This window comes from Ranitomeya imitator, chromosome 1 (genome assembly GCF_032444005.1).
Source record: "Ranitomeya imitator isolate aRanImi1 chromosome 1, aRanImi1.pri, whole genome shotgun sequence".
Taxonomy (NCBI): Eukaryota; Metazoa; Chordata; class Amphibia; order Anura; family Dendrobatidae; genus Ranitomeya; species Ranitomeya imitator.
In genome coordinates, this window is record NC_091282.1 from 779940565 (window position 1) to 779962053 (window position 21489).

Consider the following 21489-nt stretch of genomic DNA (forward strand, 5'->3'; position numbering starts at 1 on the left):
GGTCTTGCTGTGATTTTGCACGAGTTGAAGCACAATACCAAATGTGTTACTCCCAAAGAACAGATGCGTCAGACAGTTAAATGTTATCCCGATCCTTCTCTCCCCACAACATCTGTCATTGGGGGAGTCACATTAGGTGACTGCACTATCTGTATTGCCTCCAGGGATACATCTTGTGATAATGGCTTTTTACACAGTGCATAAACCACGAGAGCGGCGAGTCCAAAATCCAGGTATCATCACAGTAAATAATTACAAGAAACAGACACAAGACCAAAGTGCGAGGTATAGATAGTCAGCCGCCTCTATCGCTGTATATCATGTATATGCATAATACACCACATGGTGTATATGGCAGCTCCTCCATCGCCCTATTTGTGTATATCATGTATGTACAATATGTGACACTATGGATGGAAACGCTTCCATGATATTTACTGAAATCTGTTACATTATTTTGGCCCTCTTGGTAATTCATAGTGTATAGGTGAAGGCACAGAAAGTTTGCTAACCATTGGTTTCCCAACATATCCATACGTTTTTCTAACCGGTTGTCAATGGTTGCACGGATTTGTTGGCAAAATCCACTCATAAGTGCAAAATTGCATGGGCATTAGTCAGCTTTATTTTTGCACTGTGATTTGCTGCTGTTAAACCTCATTAGAGGCCACGATTTCATCTATTATCTGTTATTAATACCCATTATAGAGTTTGTGGATATTTCCCTAGTGGATTTCCACAGCAGATTTGCCATATGTAAACCTAAGTCTTATTTTTTTCTAATCCTCATATTGGCATTAAAATGGCACGTGAGGGCGCCCCGGTACATCTACACTGGACTGAATCACAATCGGGTTTCAAGGTTTTGTGTGCAGGAAATTTGTTGCATATTATGGTAGCAGTGATATTAAAGGGAACCTGTCAGGTGATATCCAAACGTCAGGCTGCATGAATCAGACATGATTCTGATATGGGCTCAGTCCACTTTATACCTGTATAACAGGTTTAATTAAAATTTTGGGGGCTGACAGACGCCCTTCATGTTTTTATATTTTTCTTTTTACTTTACATTGATATAAATGCAGTGATCCACATTTACCACTAGATGGTGCTGCAGGTGTGATGACAATTGAGTCATTCTGCTCTTTTGCTTTCTCTTGAAGTTATTACTTTGCAAAGTGAACACTGTTGGTCTCATTTCCTAGTAATACTCGCCAGTTCAATACTGGATGTGCTACGTAAGGCACATGCACATCTAAATGCAGTTTGCCGAAATCCCTGCTCCTGCCCCAGCAGTCTGTGTGAATAAATACTAAGGCGGATCCACGAGGGAAAACATTTGCACCTTTTCTGTGTGTTTGTGTTATGTGTTTTCAAAGGGGAGAGAGGAGATGACCCCTGGCAGACATTTCTAACTGTGGCTTATTTTCTGAAGACCAAGAGGATCGGGTGTTAAACTCGCACTGCTCCACCCTGGGAACACTGACTAATGATGTTTAGGGGAAGAGTCTGGACACCCCATTCACATTAGACAGCCCTCTGATCCAGCCAAGTTTAGGCTAATGTGTATGGGGGTCTTCATGGTGCGGCCATATACTGCGGCGAACCTTGCAGTCGCAGTTTCATCCATCCGCTAATGTCCAAAACAGGTCAGGCCTCATTCTGACATTTTATATTAATTTTGTATTCTTATGTACAATAAATTTGCATCCACCATTCAGAAAAATATTATGATTCGAAGATCCAGTTCAGATATCAAGAAATACAGACCCACACTTCCTCCATGCTTGATTGTGTGGTTATTGTGAATGTTTCAGGGTATAACCAGGCCAACGTTGTGATTCTGCACAAGTCTCTAGCCGAAGATTTTGAGAAGTTTTGCAAAGCCAATAGTGGCCCTCTCCCTCTGTTATACCGCAGCGACCCCGGAGAGTGGAAATGTCCTCCCCTGAGCCATGACGCCGATATACGGTATGGAGTCTCATGGCTCATTCATACAATAAAAGTTCCATGTGGCATTAAAGGGATGGTACACATGCAAGCTATCTCATCCATAGCTTCTGTATGTTCCAGGACGGACTGCCTTCTTTATCGGAGATATGAACATGGCGTCTACAGAGAGAGCCTCACCAGCCTGGAGAGTTACACCGAGCAGATGAAGGATATGGTGACTTTCTACCTGGGTTGCAGCTTTTCCTTTGAAAGCACAGTGCAGAAACTGGGGGTCCCTGTGAGGAATGTGGAGCAGGAACGGAACGTCAGCATGTACAAGGTAGGGGGATGGGTTCAATATTTGGCAACTTAATGGCTTCCCCCTGCACGAGGCCTCCTGGTGTCTTAGGGCTCATAAGAGTCATCGCATCAGCACACAGATCTATATGGCTCAGTGGTGCCACTCACACATCACTCTTTTAATATGTGCCAGATCCGAGAAAAACTTAGTGCTTCTCCCATTCTGCTTTGTTTTTGTTTTTTTATAGATTGGAGTCTGCCATTTGTGAGAAAAAATTATGTTGGCTAATTTCTCTTCATGCAGCTTCTTTTTTTGTTTGGGGGGGTGGTGGTTGCAGAATCGGACACAGTTGTGTGCATAGGTTCTGATATTGGAAAAAGACTGAAAAACAACCTCACTCCGAAGGAAGATAGGAGACCATTTTCTTACATTTGACTAAGAACTAATTTGCGGTCCTAATTCTGATTTTAGGATTATAAGAGCTAGTTTTCTATCAGCCGTATTGATGTTATGACCACATTTCATATTTATGGTTGACCATCAGGAATCTCTTATTGGATTGCGTTCACACATTCTGGGTGCTTCTGTATTTTACAGATTTTCAGACCCAGTTGTTTCCGCAACTGCAAATCTATAAAATATCTAACCTTCCTTTTTTTGTGGTTTTACATATTGTTTTTTTACCGTAGTCACATCCAAAGCTGCATTGACAGCTCTGTTGATTGTTTTCAGTGGACAGATCGCATTTTACGGTATTTTATGTATCATGTGACCTATTAGCTTATCGCTAATTGTATCTCTGCGATCTGAGCTCCCATGATGCATTGCACACTAGTAAAAGCAAATCAGCGGATCTGAATTATAGGCGAGTACATCATGCTGTTTAGAAATTAATGCAATTTTTAATGTGAGGCGCCACTGCATGTAGCAGAATGAGTCCTCATGTCTTCTCCCTATTAAGCTGTTCTTTTCCCCTGCAGACAGCGGTCCCTTGTCATGGAATCGGACAGTTTTCCTGTAACCTTGTTGTGACCATGAGACCTATTCCGCAAGACAAGCTAGAGGCTGCAGTGATTGCTACGCACCCCATGAAGAAATACCACGGAGCCCCGGTGCACATCGGCTCCCCAGGTCAGTAGTGCCCAATTTGACGTCCTGCTCTTAGCCCTTATATTATGTGATGCTGCTTTCTGTTCTCTCTGGCAGTGCCACCATTTTTTACTTGAGCTGCTCACACGTGCTACCGCTGCTTCATGTGGTCAAGGGGCCATTCCTGTGATCCCTGTGTTGAGACCTTCATCAGATAATTATCATGTATCCTGTGGGGAGATGTGTGGCTTCGCACAAGGAGTGATTGCACCTTGGACATATTCGGCATATGAATAAATGTCCAATAGAAGTGGGTCCCACTGCTAGTATGCAAATTTGTCTCCAGAACAGGGCCTCCGTGCAAACTGTCAGGATGGAGAGGAGGCGACCCATGCACTTTTCTTTGGCTCCCTCCAATAATTTTTTCTTGACGCTTTGCAAATGAGAGCACTCCTCATTACTGACAGGGTTTTTGGTCTTTTCTGGAGATGGATGAAGGTCCTATCCACCCTATGAATATGCCATGAGTGTGAAAGACCGAACAAGACCTTTAAGGTAGGATTATCACCTAATGCAGCATCATTGGGGGTCTGACTGATAGTACCCCAATCTATTGCTTCTCCAGCTCTTGATTCCCACCAGACACAGGATCACAGTCGTGTGGAGCTGCTGTGGCTGTTTTTTGTCAGTATTCTCCATTTGTTGCCCACAGTTATGCAGCTCAGATAATGGGGGACCAGGGTCTGCCTCTCTGGTGAACATTTAGAACTCCTCCAATCTAAGCTTCAGGCTTAGAATACCCCTTACATTTCTTTAACCTATTAATTTTCTGTACACCTCAGTAATGATCTGGATTATGTATTATTTTACTATAAATGTCCATTTATAGTATGTCTCTTTCCGCATGGTGCAGATTATCTTGGGATTAAAGATCTTCAGAAAACTGATTATGGAGATGCGGTGTGGATGCATCCCGGCGATGTCCCGGTGTTCTGGGCGTGCGGTGTCACGGGCGTTGAAGCTGTCGCTAGTTGCAGTAAGTATCGACAAAGTGTGAATCAGCCATGTCCAATTAACTGATGTATTAATCAAATTCTCCACCAGGGAAAAGTGGGGTCTTATGTTGAATTAACGGATGGAAATGAAGTGGCATAAGTTATGATGGTCAATTTACCATATTTCTTCTGCCATGTTCCTCAACGCAGTCAGCCTGACATGTTTTATGAGGCAGATGATCGTCCTTGGCTCCTTCCTCTATTACAGATTGCAGATGACTCTCATGCCTCATTTAAATGTGTGGACAAGAATTAATATGTTGTCCTGTTCTTGCAGGATCCCCCTTGGCGTTCACCCACTCTCCAGGATGCATGTTTATTACCGATGTTAAAAATGAAGACACTCCAGACCCTTGTGCCACTCAGGAGCCCTTAGTTGTGCAAATCTCCTCTGATCCTTTACATTACAGCCTGGTCTCAAAGCAAACCGCTGAAAAAATCAGGTTGCTGGAAGAAATTGTTGGCATAGATCCAGGTAATTATATGTAATAAATGGATATGGGATCATCCACAAGATAAAAATGCACTTACACACATCTGGTGGCCTAGCTCAGATTTTTGGAATGGTGACAATGTCAATATCTTGCAGGTAACCGAGGGATTAAGAATCTGCTCATTAAGGATGAACTTCTCAAGTCCTGCCTCTCCCTATCTCATGCCAAATCCATCCTCATAACCACTGGATTCCCCACTCACTATCAGAAAGTCCCTCCTGAGGAAACAGACGGTCCTCCTGGGGCCCTGGCTATGGCAACCATATTGCAAGCCCTTGGAAAGAAGGTTGTGATTGTTACAGATGGGCACGCCATCGACATGAATAAGAAAATCGTGGCTGATGCTATAGAACAAGGTGTATTTAATGTATATTATTCTGCATATTATCTTTAAAGGGTTTCTTCAATTACTGCATGTAGAGAAGCTGCTATAACGCAGGAGTGTAAGGTAATCACTTTTCTATATACACTGCATCAAAGATTTTGCTTCTCAGTAGCTCCACCTTCCTCGGTCCATGCTGCCGGATGCTCGTATCTATACAGTAGGAGGTAGAGCGTCCTGGCCAGTGTCATAGGCCTGTAGGAGTAATCGCTGTAAGATCACATCATTTTTTGCAGTGCTGGCTCCTGCACTGGACATCAGGGCTCACTGTTTCCTAGTCTATAGATATAGGTAGCCTGCAGCATAGACTGAGGTCTGCACTGCTATTTAAAAGCAAAACCTTTTATGCAATGTATTTTGATCAAATATGTTTTTTGCACTTACCATAAAATCCCTTTCTCTTTGAATAAATTGTTGGATGCAGGATCATGGGTATTCACTCTGCCACTAGGTAGAAGAAAGGTGTTGGTTCTGCCTGGTGATTATGCCATCTCGTCAGAATCCAGACAGCTCAGCTTAGTGCTAAAAGCATTATGAAAGGCAACCCCAAAAAAACAGTAAAAATACTACAACAAAAACACAAGGAACCAACATGGCCTGAATTCATAGAAGAAATGCACATCATACACAGGCAAGGATAACTTGTCCCTGTGCAGGAAAATCTGGAATAGAGTGGGAGCTGTGTACCCACAATGTATTCAACGAGAAAGGGATTTTTACGGCAAGTCTAACAATCCACAGCATTGGGGGACCCTGGAATGTTCCAGAGCAGTTCCAATGGGTGGGAAAAAAGCACAATCGCTGGCCATTTGGACTGCCGAGCAGACAGCGACCTACAGTATGCAGTACCTTGTGCCCTAAGCTTGCATAAGTCGAAGCCCATGAGACCCTGACTGCTTTTGCGGAGTTAAGTGTAACCCAAAGGGCAGAGATTTGGCTTTGTCCTTGAAGGTTTTTACGATAGCCAACCCGATGCACTCAGATATGGATCACGAAAAGTGAATCAAAACCCTGGAAAGCTTGTATAATTGAAAGATTGGATCTGGTCAGGGTATTAGAGCCTAACAGTGAAGAGAGTCTCTCAGAAATGAACTGGAGATGACAAAAAGGAGGAGAGGATGATGTCCTCATTGATGTGAAAGCAGAGACCTCCTTTGGAGTGAAGCACAATCCAAACTTGTCCTGATGGAGAACAAGGAGGGAACCCTGCAGGAAATAGCAGCAAGCTCAGACACCTGGCATACAGAGGTTATAGCCATCGGAAAATGCCACCTTCCATGAAAAGGGTCTTGGTAAATGCTATGAAGAGGCTCAGAGAGACTTCAATAAGGGAGAAGTCCCAAGGTTCCACCTGATGCCTATAAGGAGGACACAATGTGCCAGCTGAGACTAGTCATAACCTGTTTGAAGGGGGGCAAAGTGTTATACTCGCCCAGTCGACGTTTTCTTTCAGCACAGGGTCACACTTTAGGTGGTCTTTTAAGAATTGTGTGGACGTCAGCACTCCAATGCAGCAGCAGTTATTGGGGAAAGGTGGCCAGTGTCAAATAGCATCCTCAGGGAGCTATACTACTGTGAAGTGCATGGTGTGTCCTCTCTGGGATGATGGCATAAGATGGTGGACATCAGCACCATATGGAGAAACACAGGAAAATAAAAACAAAATAAAAATGTGCAGAAGACCTGATACTGGTTGGGCCTACCTCCTGTTGACACTAGGCTAAAAATGAGCTCTCTTAATATCTGAGGAGAGGGCATAACCAACCAGGAGAAGCCAACAATTATACCGAGGGTCGAGTCTCCTATTGTCAGAGTGCTAACCCACTGTCCGGTGTCCCCCCAATCCTACTGACAAGACATTATTTTTGCACGCACCCCTGGATAACTTTTCTATGCATGCTGATTGCAGGTTCCCTTTAAGATACTGTATCTGTTGCTGTGATTTCTATGGTCAGTACTCACCACTGATGGGACATTTTCTGATCCTTTCCATTGATGTGCCTCTGTAGATAAAAGCTCAAGCACACATCATGGATCTAAGGCTGGTTTCACATTTGCGTTTTTTGCCGCTGCGTTTGTAAATGCATATAAACGCATGCGTCGTGTTTTCCTATATTTAACATTAAAAACGCATGCGTTTTTTTTGTACGCGTTTGGTCGCGTTTGACGACGTATGCATCTTTTCGATGCTTGCGTCTTGGCGCGGAAATGCAACATGTAGTAATTTCTAGAGGCGTTTTTTTGCCGCAAAAAAACACATGCGTTCGATTGCGTCAAAAAAACGTATTGCTGTCTATGTAAACGCATGTGTTTTTAAGTACATGCGTTTGGTTGCGTTTTTGAACGCATGCGTTTGAATAGAGAAAAACAAGTCTAGACACTGATAAGCCACCCCCCACTATCAAGGTGATAAAGGGATCCAAACCCTAAAGGTACCGTCACACTAAGCGACGCTGCAGCGATACCGACAACGATGTCGATCGCTGCAGCGTCGCTGTTTGGTTGCTGGAGAGCTGTCACACAGACAGCTCTCCAGCGACCAACGATCCTAAAGTCCCCGGGTAACCAGGGTAAACATCGGGTTACTAAACGCATGGCCGCGCTTAGTAACCCGATGTTTACCCTGGTTACCGTTGTAAATGTAAAAAAACAAACACTACAAACTTACATTCCCGGTGTCTGGTTAGGTCCCTCGCCTTCAGCTTCCAGCACTGACTGAGCGCCGGCCGTAAAGTACAGCGGTGATGTCACCGCTGTGCTTTGCTTTACGGCTGGCGCTCACCAGTCAGTGCGGGAAGCTGACGGCGGAGGACCTGACCAGACACCGGGAATGTAAGTATGTAGTGTTTGTTTTTTTACATTTACAACGGTAACCAGGGTAAACATCGGGTTACTAAGCGCGGCCCTGCGCTTAGTAACCCGATGTTTACCCTGGTTACCAGTGACGACATCGCTGAATCGGCGTCACACATGCCGATTCAGCAATGTCAGCGGGAGATCCAGCGACAAAATAAAGTGCTGGACTTTCCCCAGCGACCAACGATCTCCCAGCAGGGGCCTGATCGTTGGTCCTTGCCACACAGAAAGATTTAGTTAACGATATCGTTGCTACGTCACAAAAAGCAACGATATCACCATCAAGGTGATAAAGGGATCCTAACCCTAACCCTAGCCCTAACCCTAATGGGAAAATGGAAATAAATACATTTTTTTAATTTTTCCCTAACTAAGGAGTTGATGAAGGGGGTTTGATTTCTATTTATAAGGGGTTTTTCTAGTGGATTTTTATGATTGGCAGCTGTCACACACTGAAAGACGCTTTTTATTCCAAAAAATAGTTTTTGCGTCTCCACATTTTGAGAGCTACAATTTTTCCATATTTTGGTCCACAGAGTCATGTGAGGTCTTGTTTTTTGCGGGACGAGTTGACATTTTTACTGGTAACATTTTCGGGCACGTGACATTTTTGATTGCTTTTTATTCCGATTTTTGTGAAGCAGAATGAACAAAAACCAGCTTGTGAAATTTCTCATCATGCGTACCAAAAGCGCAAACGCAGGAAAAAAACACATGTAAACGCGTACAAACGCGGCGTTTTTTTAAACGCATGCGGCAACGCATGTGTCTAAAAGACGCAGCGTTGGTATGCGTTTACATGTGTTTTTTTCACCACTTGCGGATGCGTTTTAAACGCTGCGGATTTAAACGCAAATATGAAACCAGCCTAAGTAGTATGAGAAAGTTGGTCTGCATTTCATGAGAGTTTGATCAGGGTTTCTTCATTTTTATCTGATGAAAATAGAGAATAAAAAATAAAAAATGTTTCTCCACCTCTCCTATCTATCAGTCTGAACAGACCCATAGATTCTCATTGCTGGGTTTGATTCGACACTCAGATCAACATCGGACTTGTCTCGGTGATTTTGCACTGACCACTTGTTCTGTAAAACATTGCGGCCATGTGAACTTTCCCAAAGACGATCCCAGGGACGAGTGCGATCTGTAAAAAACATGGCTAGCTCTTGTACTTGAAAAAGTGACATGTGAAATCAAATGTCATGAGGCACCCGCTCTGGCCTAAACACTTCGACCCGATACAAGGGCATATGGCAGGTGGATATCTAAGAGGAAAATTACATATTAATTTATCAATGACTTTGTATTCACCAGGAGTCCTGAAGACGTCCGTGCCAGTGTTATCTTACAAGGGGGAAACTCCAGAATGTGCCTTGAAATTTCTGTGTGAGAATGGAGACGCCACTGCACCCAGGTGAGAGAAGGATCAGCAGCGGCCGATGGAAAAGTGTCTTGATGAGCGCCGATTCTCCTCTTATATTGTCACATGGTGGACTCCCCAGCACCACCATACAGGTTCTGTAGGGCAAAACATGACCATAGACAATGAACCATCGAGTCTGTGATTTATATATCTATATGTAATTATTTATTTATTTTTTTGTTAAAGGAAAATCAATCTCCATCTCTTATGTCTATGACCATCTATTCCCAGCATGCTATTTTATTGCTTGCACATAAAGCAAAGGATAAAGCTTTCCCTCATTTTGCATGTCTGCAGTGACGTAGCTATAAGGATTCATCCGGACATGTTGCACAGTATTCTCATAGATTAATTAATTCGTGTTCTGTGTCCTCCCATACTTTTTGCACTTGAGCTCTTTGTTTTCTTTATCGCCTCTCATTGGGGGACACAGGAACCATGGGTGTATGCTGCTGCCACTAGGAGGCTGACACTATGCAAATAACAAAATTAGCTCCTCCTCTGCAGTGTACACCCCACCGACTGGCATTAAACTCTTCAGTTTAGCTTAGTGTCAGTAGGAGGTGGACACGGGTCTTTTATTAGACCCTTATCTACCTCAATGTGCGTCGTTTCTTTTCAGGTTTTTTCCGGAGGGATACAGGGTGAGCAGTCACACCTGTATTCCCACAATGCGGACTATGAGTACGGCGTGTACTGCCACCCCGTATCCTCATAGATCCCTCTCCAGGACCAAGATCCTAGCACAGAAGCGTGCTCAGAAGTCCGGTCCTGGCTCCGTCCCCCACCCACTCGCCTACCAGAGCCTGTCGGTTGGAGGAGACGAGGACGTCCATCACAGCTCCGTGGACGTCTCATTCCCCTCAGGTTAGTAACGGCGTGGGATGTTTAGGTGAGTATTTCCCCTCCATTCCCCCGGGATCTTTTCTCCAGATGTCCCCCTGTCCTCCCTCATGGCGTTTATTTTAGAGGGATCCCAGGGACAGCCATAAGCTCTTCTTCCTTAGCGGCCGCAGTTCTCTCCCTGCAGCCGCACAGCCCCTTACAGAGTCACAGCCTAGCAGGCTGCCGCGCCGCTTCCCCCTGCGGTCTCTCTGCTCGGGGGCCACAATGCGTCCTGTGTCTGCACGGCGTCCTTGGCAGGATGCCGTGCCACTTACTTTCTGCGGCGCTCCGACGCCGCGATTCTCCGGCGGCGCTCCGGCGCCGCGATTCTCCGGCGGCGCTCCGATGCCGCGATTTTCCGGCGGCGCTCCAGCGCCGCGATTCTCCGGCGCCGCGAATTTCCGGCGGCGCCGGCCTCTAATTTAGGTCCCGGCTTCTGTCGGGGCCTACTTCTGGCGCCGCGACCCCGCCAGTTCCGTTTTCCCGGACAGCCTGGGCAGGCTGCCGCTCTTCTCAGCCCCTGCGGCGCACTGCTCCGGCGCCGCGGTTCCCTTCTCCGGCGGCGCCGGTCTCTAATTTAGGTCCCGGCTTAGGCCGGGGCCTACTTCCGGTTTCTCGGCTCCTCACTTCCGGTTCTGCGGGCGGGCTTTTTTCCCGCCCGACATACTGCGCCCTGCCCACCGGCGCCTCTGCGTCTGGCTCCACCCCCTTCCTCGTGGGTCTCTCGGCCGGTGTGCACCGCTTCTCACAGCAGCAGCCGCCCTCGCAGTGCCTCACGCAGCGCGCCACGCTCCTTCACTCGCATCTTCTGTGGCTCAGCATCGCAGAATCAGCACCTCAGGGAAGTTCTCCGCCGAGGACAAGTGGGACATCTTCCAGGACCGGGTCCGTGAGTAGCTGCACTGCAGACTGACACCCCCCTCTGCCCACTGTCCCCTAACCCACTGGCATCTTCAGGGTCCCTAAAAATGTCTACCTCTAAAGGGGGCCGCTCTCGTCCCCCTACCTCTTCATCTTCTGCCTTAGTCACGTACTTTGCATGTTCGTCCTGTAACAGCAAACTTCCCTCAGGTCAGTCCTCCCCGCTGTGTCAGTCCTGCAGCAACCCGATTGTTCCCACCGCCCAGGATCCCCCGGCTGTTCCGCCCGAGAGTGATCCCCCCATCCCAGGCTGGGCCGCCTCTCTGTCACAATCGGTGGCCGATTTAACACGGGTATCTCAAACCCTAGTGTCCGCGCTGGATCGGTTACCCCTGCAGACCCCTGCAGTGGCCAGCGGGTCGCAGGAACCGCCGCCCGAGCCCTCCTTGATAAGCCACAAAAGGTCCAGACAGGAACGTCGGTCTGAGTCCTCTTCGCGCTCCATCTCGCCGCTCGGCCCTCCCCCGCGGTTGGTGTCCCACCGATCCTCCTCCCCTGAGTCAGGCGAGGCATTATCTGATGCGCCTTCGGAGGATACTTCGGAGCTGGATCCTAACCAAATCGCCACCATGAGTGAGACAGTCCAGAACCTCATTGGGGCAATAAACCAAACATGTGGCATCAAGGATCCCTCTACGGAACCCGCAGATCAGGCGGTTTCGTTCAGACGGGCCAAACCGCCTTCAAAATTTTTCGCTCCTCATCCTGAATTCGAGGAAATCGTGTCCAGAGTGAGGGAGAACCCCACTAGGCATTTTCAGAGGGGAAAACGCCTGGGTGTGTTATATCCTTTTCCTCCAGAACTTACCGCCAATTGGACGGCATCTCCCTCGGTGGACCCCCCTGTTTCCTGGCTGTCCACCAACACGTTGCTTCCTCTGTCCGGCGGAGAATCTCTGAAGGATTCTAATGATAGAGTTATAGAATCCTTCGCGAAATCTGCTTTTGAAGCGGCTTCAGCGGCTCTATGTCCAGCTTTTGCGTCCACTTGGGCTTCAAAATCCATCTCAAAATGGGCCAAGGATCTTCGGCGGGGTATCCTGGATGGGGCGCCTCCCGCGCAATTAGCGGAACTTGCCAACCAGATTTCCCATGCTGGTGAATACCTGGTTTCCGCCTCCCTGGATACCGCGTCTTGTGCGGCTCAAGCTTCCAGCAATGCCGTTGCCATCCGCCGGACCGTTTGGCTCAAGGCCTGGCAGGCGGACTTGTCCTCCAAAAAGTCCCTCACTAGTCTGCCCTTCCAGGGCTCTCGCCTCTTTGGTTCCCAGCTGGACCAAATAATTAAGGACGCCACCGGGGGTACAAGTTCTCTTCTCCCCCAGGCTAAGCCTCGTCGCCCTCCTCCTAGATGACAGTTTCGTTCTTTTCGGCCTTTTCGTCGCTTCGCTGCGTCAAACTCCTTTTCCCAGCAGCAACAGAGGCCACAGGCACGTCAAGAGAAGAAGGCGGTGTCCTTTAGGCCCACTCCGTCCTGGCGTCCTCGTTTCTCCCAGGGTAGATCCTCCAGGCCCAGGACTGGAAGATCCACCTCGGCATGACTCTCGGCAAGACTCCAGCCCAACTCCCAGATTGGGCGGCCGTCTTCTCCTTTTCAGGGACATCTGGATTTCCGCAGTAGAGGACGCATGGGTCAGGGAAGTTGTATCCTCGGGATACAAAATAGAGTTCGCTTCCCGACCTCGGGATCGTTTCTTCCAATCCCGTCCTCCAAGAGACCCCGCTCTAGTTCCGGGCTTCTTCTCAGCCATCGCTTCTCTGCTCAAATCCGGGGTAATCGTTCCCGTCCCAGAAAAAGAACGCTTCACGGGTTTCTACTCGAATCTTTTTGTGGTACCGAAAAAAGACGGCAAAGTTCGCCCCATTCTGGACCTCAAATTGCTGAACAGGAGAGTTCGCCTGAGACACTTCAGGATGGAATCCCTTCGTTCAGTAATTGCTTCCATGGAGGCTCAGGAGTTTCTATGCTCAATAGATATCCAGGACGCCTACCTCCATGTCCCGATATTTCCCGGACATCACCGTTTCCTGCGCTTTGCAGTGCAACGAGATCATTTTCAGTTCGTCGCCCTGCCGTTCGGTCTCGCAACCGCGCCAAGAGTGTTCACGAAAATCATGGCGGCGCTGATGGCCATCTTGAGAGTCAGAGGCCTGGTCCTATTTCCATATCTCGACGACATCCTCATCATCCGTCCTTCGCTCAGGCCCACGAAAGCCTGTCCATTGTTCTCGACACCTTAGCCCGTTTCGGGTGGCTGGTAAACCGGAAGAAGTCCTGCCTTATTCCTTCTCAGCGCATCATCTTTCTGGGCATGCTTTTCGATACTCGTCAGAGCAGAGTCTTCCTTCCCACAGACAAGAGATCTCCTCTCTGTCTGGACATACGCTTGCTCCAGGGTCCTCGACCTCCCTCCGTTCGGCCATGAAGGTTCTGGAGAGGATGGTAGCTACATTGGAAGCGATTCCATTCGCCCAATTCCATTCGCGACCCCTTCAGCAAGCCATTCTGTCTCAGTGGGACAGGTCGGTCTTCTCCCTGGATCGACCGATCAAACTCTCCTTTCGGGTCAGGCGGTCTCTCAACTGGTGGCTGACGTCACCTCTCATCTCCCAGGGCAGGTCCTTCCTTCCAGTTCACTGGCAGGTGGTGACAACGGACGCCAGCCTGCTCGGCTGGGGTGCGGTTTTTCGCCACCTGGCGGTCCAGGGCCGCTGGTCGCTGCAGGAGTCATCTCTGCCGATCAACGTCCTCGAAATTCGGGCCATCTTCCTGTCCCTCCGCCACTGGGAAAGGATTCTCAGGGGCCTTCCAGTCCGGATCCAGACGGACAACGCCACGGCTGTGGCATATGTCAACCATCGGAGCTCCTTGGCCCTTGCCGAGGTATCCAAGATCCTCCTTTGGGCAGAGGCAACGGTTCCGGTGATATCCGCGGTGCATATCCCCGGCGTGGAAAACTGGGCCGCCGACTTCCTCAGCCGCGAGGGCCTCGCGGCAGGGGAATGGTCCTTACATCCGGAGGTCTTCCATCAGATTTGTCTTCGATGGGGAACTCCGGATGTGGATCTCACGGCGTCCCGAGTCAACAGGAAGGTTCCGCAGTTCGTCTCCAGGTCCCGCGATCCTCTCGCAGTGGGCGTCGATGCTCTGGCCATTCCTTGGTCACAGTTCGAGCTGCCCTACCTGTTCCCACCCCTTCCATTACTTCCCAAACTGTTGAAGAAGATCAAAGCGGAAGGGGTGCCGGTCATCCTGATCGCCCCGGATTGGCCCAGGAGAGCTTGGTTCGCGGAGCTCGTCAACCTTCTCGCGGACGCTCCCTGGCGCCTTCCAGACAGGCCCGATCTGCTGTCCCAGGGTCCGATCTGCCACCCGAATTCTCGGTCGCTCAGTTTAACGGCGTGGCTGTTGAGACCGCGGTTCTGAGAGCGTCTGGCCTTTCGGACCGGGTGATTCACACCATGATTCAGGCTCGGAAGCCTTCGTCTTCCAGGATCTACTACCGCACCTGGAAGGCCTACTTCCGGTGGTGCGAGTCCAACCGCCTTCCGCCTATGGTTTTTTCCCTGCCTTCTCTTTTGGCCTTCCTTCAGGCAGGACTGGATTCGGGCCTGGCTCTTAGTTCTCTGAAGGGTCAGGTCTCTGCGCTTTCCATCCTCTTTCAGAAGACCTTGGCCTCTCGGCCACAGGTTAAGACCTTCTTTCAGGGGGTAGCCCACGCCGTCCCGCCGTACAGGGCCCCTGTGGAGGCATGGGACCTAAACCTGGTACTGGACGTTCTGAAGGTTTCTCCCTTTGAACCTCTTAGGGAGATTCCTCTATCAGTTTTATCATGGAAGGTAGCCTTTCTTGTGGCCATCACGTCCATTCGCCGCGTTTCCGAGCTGGCGGCCCTGTCTTGCCGTCCTCCGTTTTTGGTCATTCACCAGGACAAGGTGGTCTTCCGGCCCCCACCTTCTTTTCTTCCTAAGGTGGTTTCCACCTTCCACCTCAACGAGGACATCGTTCTACCTTCCTTTTGTCCAGCTCCGACTCATCCTCTGGAGCGAACATTGAACAAGCTGGATCTTGTCAGGGCTGTGAGGATCTATCTGGACAGAACGTCCACTTTCCGGAAGACGGATTCCTTTTTCGTCATTCCTGATGGCACGCGCAGAGGCCAGCCGGCTTCTAAAGCGACTATTGCTCGATGGATCAGAATGGCAATCTTGGAGGCTTACCGGGTCAAGAACAGAGTGCCCCCTCCTGGGATTAAGGCTCACTCTACCCGGGCAGTCGGCGCCTCCTGGGCGGTGCACCACAGGGCTTCCGCCCTACAGCTGTGCAAAGCGGCAACTTGGTCTTCCATCCACACGTTCGCCAAATTTTACAAGGTCCATACCTACGCATCGGCGGACGCCAGCCTAGGCAGAAGGATCCTGCAGGCGGCAGTGGTGAGTCCTCTGACCTGATGGAAGTCTGTTTTTCCCGCCCTTGGGACTGCTTTGGGACGTCCCATGGTTCCTGTGTCCCCCAATGAGAGGCGATAAAGAAAACAGGATTTTTGGTTGCTTACCGTAAAATCTGTTTCTTGAAGCCTCCATTGTGGGACACAGCACCCTCCCAATGTTTTTGTTATATGTTCTCTGACTGTTCTCACGTTTACAGTTCTCAAGTTTGTGGTTATGGTTTTTCAACCTTGTTCTTTCTCCTACTGCTTTCTCACTAACTGAAGAGTTTAATGCCAGTCGGTGGGGTGTACACTGCAGAGGAGGAGCTAATTTTGTTATTTGCATAGTGTCAGCCTCTTAGTGGCAGCAGCATACACCCATGGTTCCTGTGTCCCCCAATGGAGGCTTCAAGAAACAGATTTTACGGTAAGCAACCAAAAATCCTGTTTTTGCAGTCACTAATGGATTAATTTGTTTGGAGACCAAAATAACTCAGAATTGACTGTATAGAATAAATATAGAGGTTAACACATAGTAATATTAACCTCTCTGCGTTAACAAGGCTGTTGGTTTGGTTCCTGTAGCAGAACCTGACTACTTGTATCACGTCTTTGATGGCACTGGTTCTCTGATTCTTTAGACCCAGTACTTATATTGGGCCGAGCTGTGCAAAATAGACTGCAAAATAAAAAGCAAATGCAGCTTTTAATAAGGTGAATATGACCTTTGTGCATCAAGGCCCAAAACTCTCTAGATATAAAAGGGTTAAATAACTTTGTACATACTTTCCTATATCTTCTAATATTCAGAGTAATATTTTTATCTTTTTTTTCTTCTTTTTTCCTTTCTAAGGTTTGATCATTTAGTGGCCATAGAAAGGGCAGGAAGGGCAAATGATGGCAATTATTATAATGCGAGGAAAATAAACATCAAGCACTTAGTGGATCCCATCGATGACTTGTTTGTTGCTGCACAGACTATTCCAGGCATCAACACAACCGGTGTGTCTACAACCCGTGTTTGTAATAACGTGTGCACCCACCAGAGGTGATCTTTCCACAGTTACAAATTATTGTTTTTGCATCTTATAACCTCATAGGGGTTGGAGATGGTGGAAATGAGTTGGGGACAGGAAAAGTAAAGGAGGCTGTGAAGAAGTATATTAGAAATGGAGACACTATCGCATGTGACGTTGCTGCAGACTTCACGGTGATTGCTGGTAAGTCTATAGAGACTTTTCCTGATATCTCCACATCAGCACTGACAGGAAGGTTTCCTGCCTACCAGGCACTGGAAACCATGTGAAAGATGGCAGTTAAAGGGATAGTCCCATGTCATCCATTTATGACATATTCACCTGCCTGTCAGTGCCATTGTGGAGATGAATGAAAAATTCAATTATCCACATGAGGTGGGAATGTGTTTCCATCAAAGCCTTTTGAAAGGGATTATTGGATCTTGTGGAGAGAAAATTTTGGGATGAGACTGGAATCAGAGCCCAGAAGATGTATTGGTCGTTTGGGGGAAAATATAGACATAGACTCTCCAATAGTTTTGAGCATCTCGAAGATTCATTTTCAGGCACGTAAACTGCAAGCATATTATTGGCAAGATCCGAACCCTTGAACAATAAAATTAATATTATTATATTTATGGAGAGAGGAGGGAATCAGAAGAGAAACACTATGTGTAAATATGAGCTACTCTTCCTACATACTAAGAGAGCGATCTTTTCTAGTCTTCGTCCTCTTACACTTAGGCCTTAGAAGAAGGAGAAAGGACGGAATAATCAAAATTAGAGCCTATGACAGAACAGTTAATGAGAATCTGCTCTTGGTTAGATGGATGGATATTGTCTCTACTCAAAGGCTTTTTACTACCAATTCATGTTTCTTTATTGTTGTTTTTGATTAATATACATCGATATAAACAAACACTTTGATTGCTTTGAACTGTATCTACGTCAATATCATATGTTATTGTTTCCTCTTGTTTGAAAAAAGAAAGCTGTATGTGAAGTGGTATTGTTTAATAAAAATGGTCTGATTAAAAGAAAAAGTGTAATTCTAATAGTAAGGATATATATCGTGTGATCCAGTAGTTAAATAATATCTATAAGTTGTATCTAAAAAATATTTGTATTTCACATTAGTTCTTTTCATGCAGATTCTTGCTGACTGCTAGAACTTCACCCAAGAACTGAGCTCTGTAATGTACCATCAGGCTGGAGCGGCAATGACGCATGTGCACCACTGCTCCATTTATTGTTTATGGGATGGCCAGAGATCTCTGAGTACATGTATCCAGTCCCCTTACCGGCATCGGACGTACTATACCGTCCGATGCCGGCTCCCCTGCTTTGATGCAGGGCTCCGCGGTGAGCCCGCACCAAAGCCGGGACATGTCAGCTGTTTTGAACAGCTGACATGTGCCCGTAATAGGCGCGGGCAGAATCGCGATCTGCCCGCACCTATTAACTAGTTAAATGCCGCTGTCAAACGCAGACAGCGGCATTTAACTACTGCTTCCGGCTGGGCGGCCGGAAATGAAGTCATCGCCGACCCCCGTCTCATGATCGGGGGTCGGCGATGCTTGTATATTGTAACCATAGAGGTCCTTGAGACCTCTATGGTTACTGATTGCCCGTCGCTGTGAGCGCCACCCTGTGGTCGGCGCTCACAGCACACGTGCAATTCTGCTACATAGCAGCGATCAGCAGATCGCTGCTATGTAGCAGAGCAGATCGGGTTGTGCCTGCTTCTAGCCTCTCATGGAGGCTATTGAAACGTGGCAAAAGTTAAAAAAAAAAGTTTAAAAAAATGTGAAAAAAATAAAAAAAACATAAAAGTTTAAATCACCCCCCTTTCGCCCCAATCAAAATAAATCAATAAAAAAAAAATCAAATCTACGCATATTTGGTATCGCCGCGCTCAGAATCGCCCGATCTATCAAATAAAAAAAAGTATTAACCTGATCGCTAAACAGCGTAGCGGGAAAAAAACTCGAAACGCCAGAATTACGTTTTTTTGGTCGCCGCGACATTGCATTAAAATGCAATAACGGGCGATCAAAAGAACGTATCTGCACCGAAATGCTATCATTAAAAACGTCATCTCGGCACGCAAAAAATAAGCCCTCAACCGACCCCAGATGATGAAAAATGGAGACGCTACGAGTATCGGAAAATGGCGCAATTTTTTTTTTTTTTTTTAGCAAAGTTTGGAAATTTTTTTCACCACTTAGATAAAAAATAACCTAGTCATGTTAGGTGTCTATGAACTCGTAATGACATGGAGAATCATAATGGCAGGTCATTTTTAGCATTTAGTGAACCTAGCAAAAAAGCCAAACAAAAAACCAATGTGGGATTGCACTTTTTTTGCAATTTCACCACACTTGGAATTTTTTTTCCCGTTTTCTAGTACACGACATGCTAAAACCAATGATGTCGTTCAAAAGTACAACTCGTCCCGCAAAAAATAAGCCCTCACATGGCCAAATTGACGGAAAAATAAAAAAGTTATGGCTCTGGGAAGGAGGGGAGCGAAAAACGAACACGGAAAAATGAAAAATCCCCCGGTCATGAAGGGGTTAATGAGTGGAGTGAGGCCATGAATGCAGCACCGCCAGCCTTTTCTGCTAAGGCATTTCAGAGCTCTGCTCTCGAGCTAGGACAACCCTGTTATTAGCTTTTTTCCTTTGCTGCTCTCTCCTCCATCTGGTCTTACATAGTTGACTCGGTTATACCCTAGGTGTGTCCAACTGGGGAGGTTATGCTGTGTCCTGTGCCTTATACCTCTTGAACACCTGTCAAATTCATGATCGGTACTTAAGAAAGGCAACTGGGTTCCCCAAATTGGCAGAGCGAGCTACCTGGGCTTCCTCCCTCCCCTCCATCCAAAAGGTAATATTCCCCTTAAACTGTACAATATTAAAACCATCTTTGTTTCTTCTTAGCCATGGTGCAGAGTTATACAATATTTTACAGGGCAGAGGAGGGCAGACATGGCTAATCTCCTGGGGCGTACAGAGATAATTTCTTTATATACCTCTCTGTTGTAACTGTAATTTGAGACAAATAGAATCAAATATAAGATTTTTGTTTTATATTTCCTGTTGATTTTCTGTGTTTAGTGTTCCTTTACGATATTTTTCCTTCTTCTGTCCAACTTGTTACTACAGGAAGAAAAGCTTTTGGCGATACTGGTGAATCACGGGATACGCAGTGGGGTTACTGGGAATCTGGCCATGGAGGTTGATGGTCTCCCATTCTACAATGCCCATTCTGACATGATCAAGCGGCTTTTGGAGGTCACACTTTAATGAGGTCAGATTAGATCACACGTAAGAACATAGGACATTTTCACTCATCCCCATGTATTCTCAGCACTGCAGCATTTCTTGTCACATAAAGGCTTCCTCTCAGACGAACGTGATAAAGAGCGGTAGCTTTAAAAAAGAAAAATCACTTTTATTCACACAGGTTGTAAAGAATAAGCACATCTAATAAATGAATGAAAGGCCTATAGTTGTTCCAATGCATCCTATCCTTACCTTTCTAAGGGATCAAAGTTATATAAGAATGTAGCATAGATTCAGGAACAGCAGACGCTTTAAGGAAGGAATTAAAAAAGGGAGTCAGGGGGCATGGCCTGCAAGCAGATGGCAGCAGTCGCGTAACTCCAGGTCTCCTGAGACTGTGGACCTAACACCGGCACACAGCAGCTTCCAGCCAGAATCCTTACCTCCATAACACAGGCTGCAGGTGTCCGAAGGCTCCGGGTGCACGATGACCAAGGGAAGAACCCAGAAACGTGGATCCCCACCAAGATTGGAGGACTTTTCCAGAGGGAAGCGTGCTGGGAGTTCAGGTAAAATAGTGCCTTTATCTCTCTCTGGATCCTCTCACTCCTCACATGGCATGGGGGAGGTGCCGTGGACACTGGGGAGCAGGAGCATAATGTACCTCTCACAAAAGGAGATATGGAGAGTCTCCTCTCTTCCTTAAGAGCCTCATTAAGAGAGGACTTGAAATCCATGGTGGGGGAGATGAAAGGAGAGATCTCCAGCCTGGGAGAATGTACTTCCCATGTGGAAAATAAGATGGCAGAATTCACCACATCATATAATGCCCTGATTGATGAGAAAGAAGCTCTGAAAGAAGAATTAGCCCAGCTTAGTGACAAAGTACAGTGCCTTGCAAAAGTATTCGGCTCCCTGGAACTTTTCAACCTTTTCCCACATATCATGCTTCAAACATAAAGATGCCAAATGTAAATATTTGGTGAAGAATCAGCAACAAGTGGAACACAATTGTGAAGTTGAATGAAATTTATTGGTTATTTTAAATTTTTGTGGAAATTAAAAAACTGAAAAGTGGAGCGTGCAATATTATTCGGCCCCTTTAACTTAATACTTTGTTGCACCACCTTTTGCTGCGATTACAGCTGCAAGTCGCTTGGGGTATGTCTCTATCAGTTTTGTACATCGAGAGACTGAAATTCTTGCCCATTCTTCCTTGGCAAACCGCTCGAGCTCAGTGAGGTTTGATGGAGATCGTTTGTGAACAACAGTTTTCAGCTCTTTCCACTGATTCTCGATTGGATTGAGGTCTGGACTTTGACTTGGCCGTTGTAACACCTGGATACGTTTATTTGTGAACCATTCCATTGTAGTTTTTGCTTTATGTTTGGGATCATTGTCTTGTTGGAAGACAAATC

General features: G+C 47.0%; 1 protein-coding gene across 5 annotated transcripts in view; it reads left to right on the top strand.

The window, feature by feature from the left end:
* Nucleotides 1-21489, top strand: part of DGLUCY (D-glutamate cyclase) — a 73061-nt gene that overhangs the window by 16488 nt on the left and 35084 nt on the right. For all 5 annotated transcript variants that reach the window (XM_069736781.1, XM_069736790.1, XM_069736763.1 and 2 more), the window contains 11 exons: nucleotides 1818-1971; nucleotides 2074-2272; nucleotides 3214-3364; nucleotides 4236-4358; nucleotides 4655-4852; nucleotides 4967-5227; nucleotides 9424-9523; nucleotides 16622-16770; nucleotides 16869-16988; nucleotides 19522-19673; nucleotides 19952-20096. In XM_069736781.1, coding sequence (XP_069592882.1) covers nucleotides 1818-1971; nucleotides 2074-2272; nucleotides 3214-3364; nucleotides 4236-4358; nucleotides 4655-4852; nucleotides 4967-5227; nucleotides 9424-9523; nucleotides 16622-16770; nucleotides 16869-16988; nucleotides 19522-19673; nucleotides 19952-20092 — 1748 coding nt within the window. In that variant the 3' untranslated portion in view covers nucleotides 20093-20096. The remainder of the gene's footprint in view (nucleotides 1-1817; nucleotides 1972-2073; nucleotides 2273-3213; nucleotides 3365-4235; nucleotides 4359-4654; nucleotides 4853-4966; nucleotides 5228-9423; nucleotides 9524-16621; nucleotides 16771-16868; nucleotides 16989-19521; nucleotides 19674-19951; nucleotides 20097-21489) is intronic.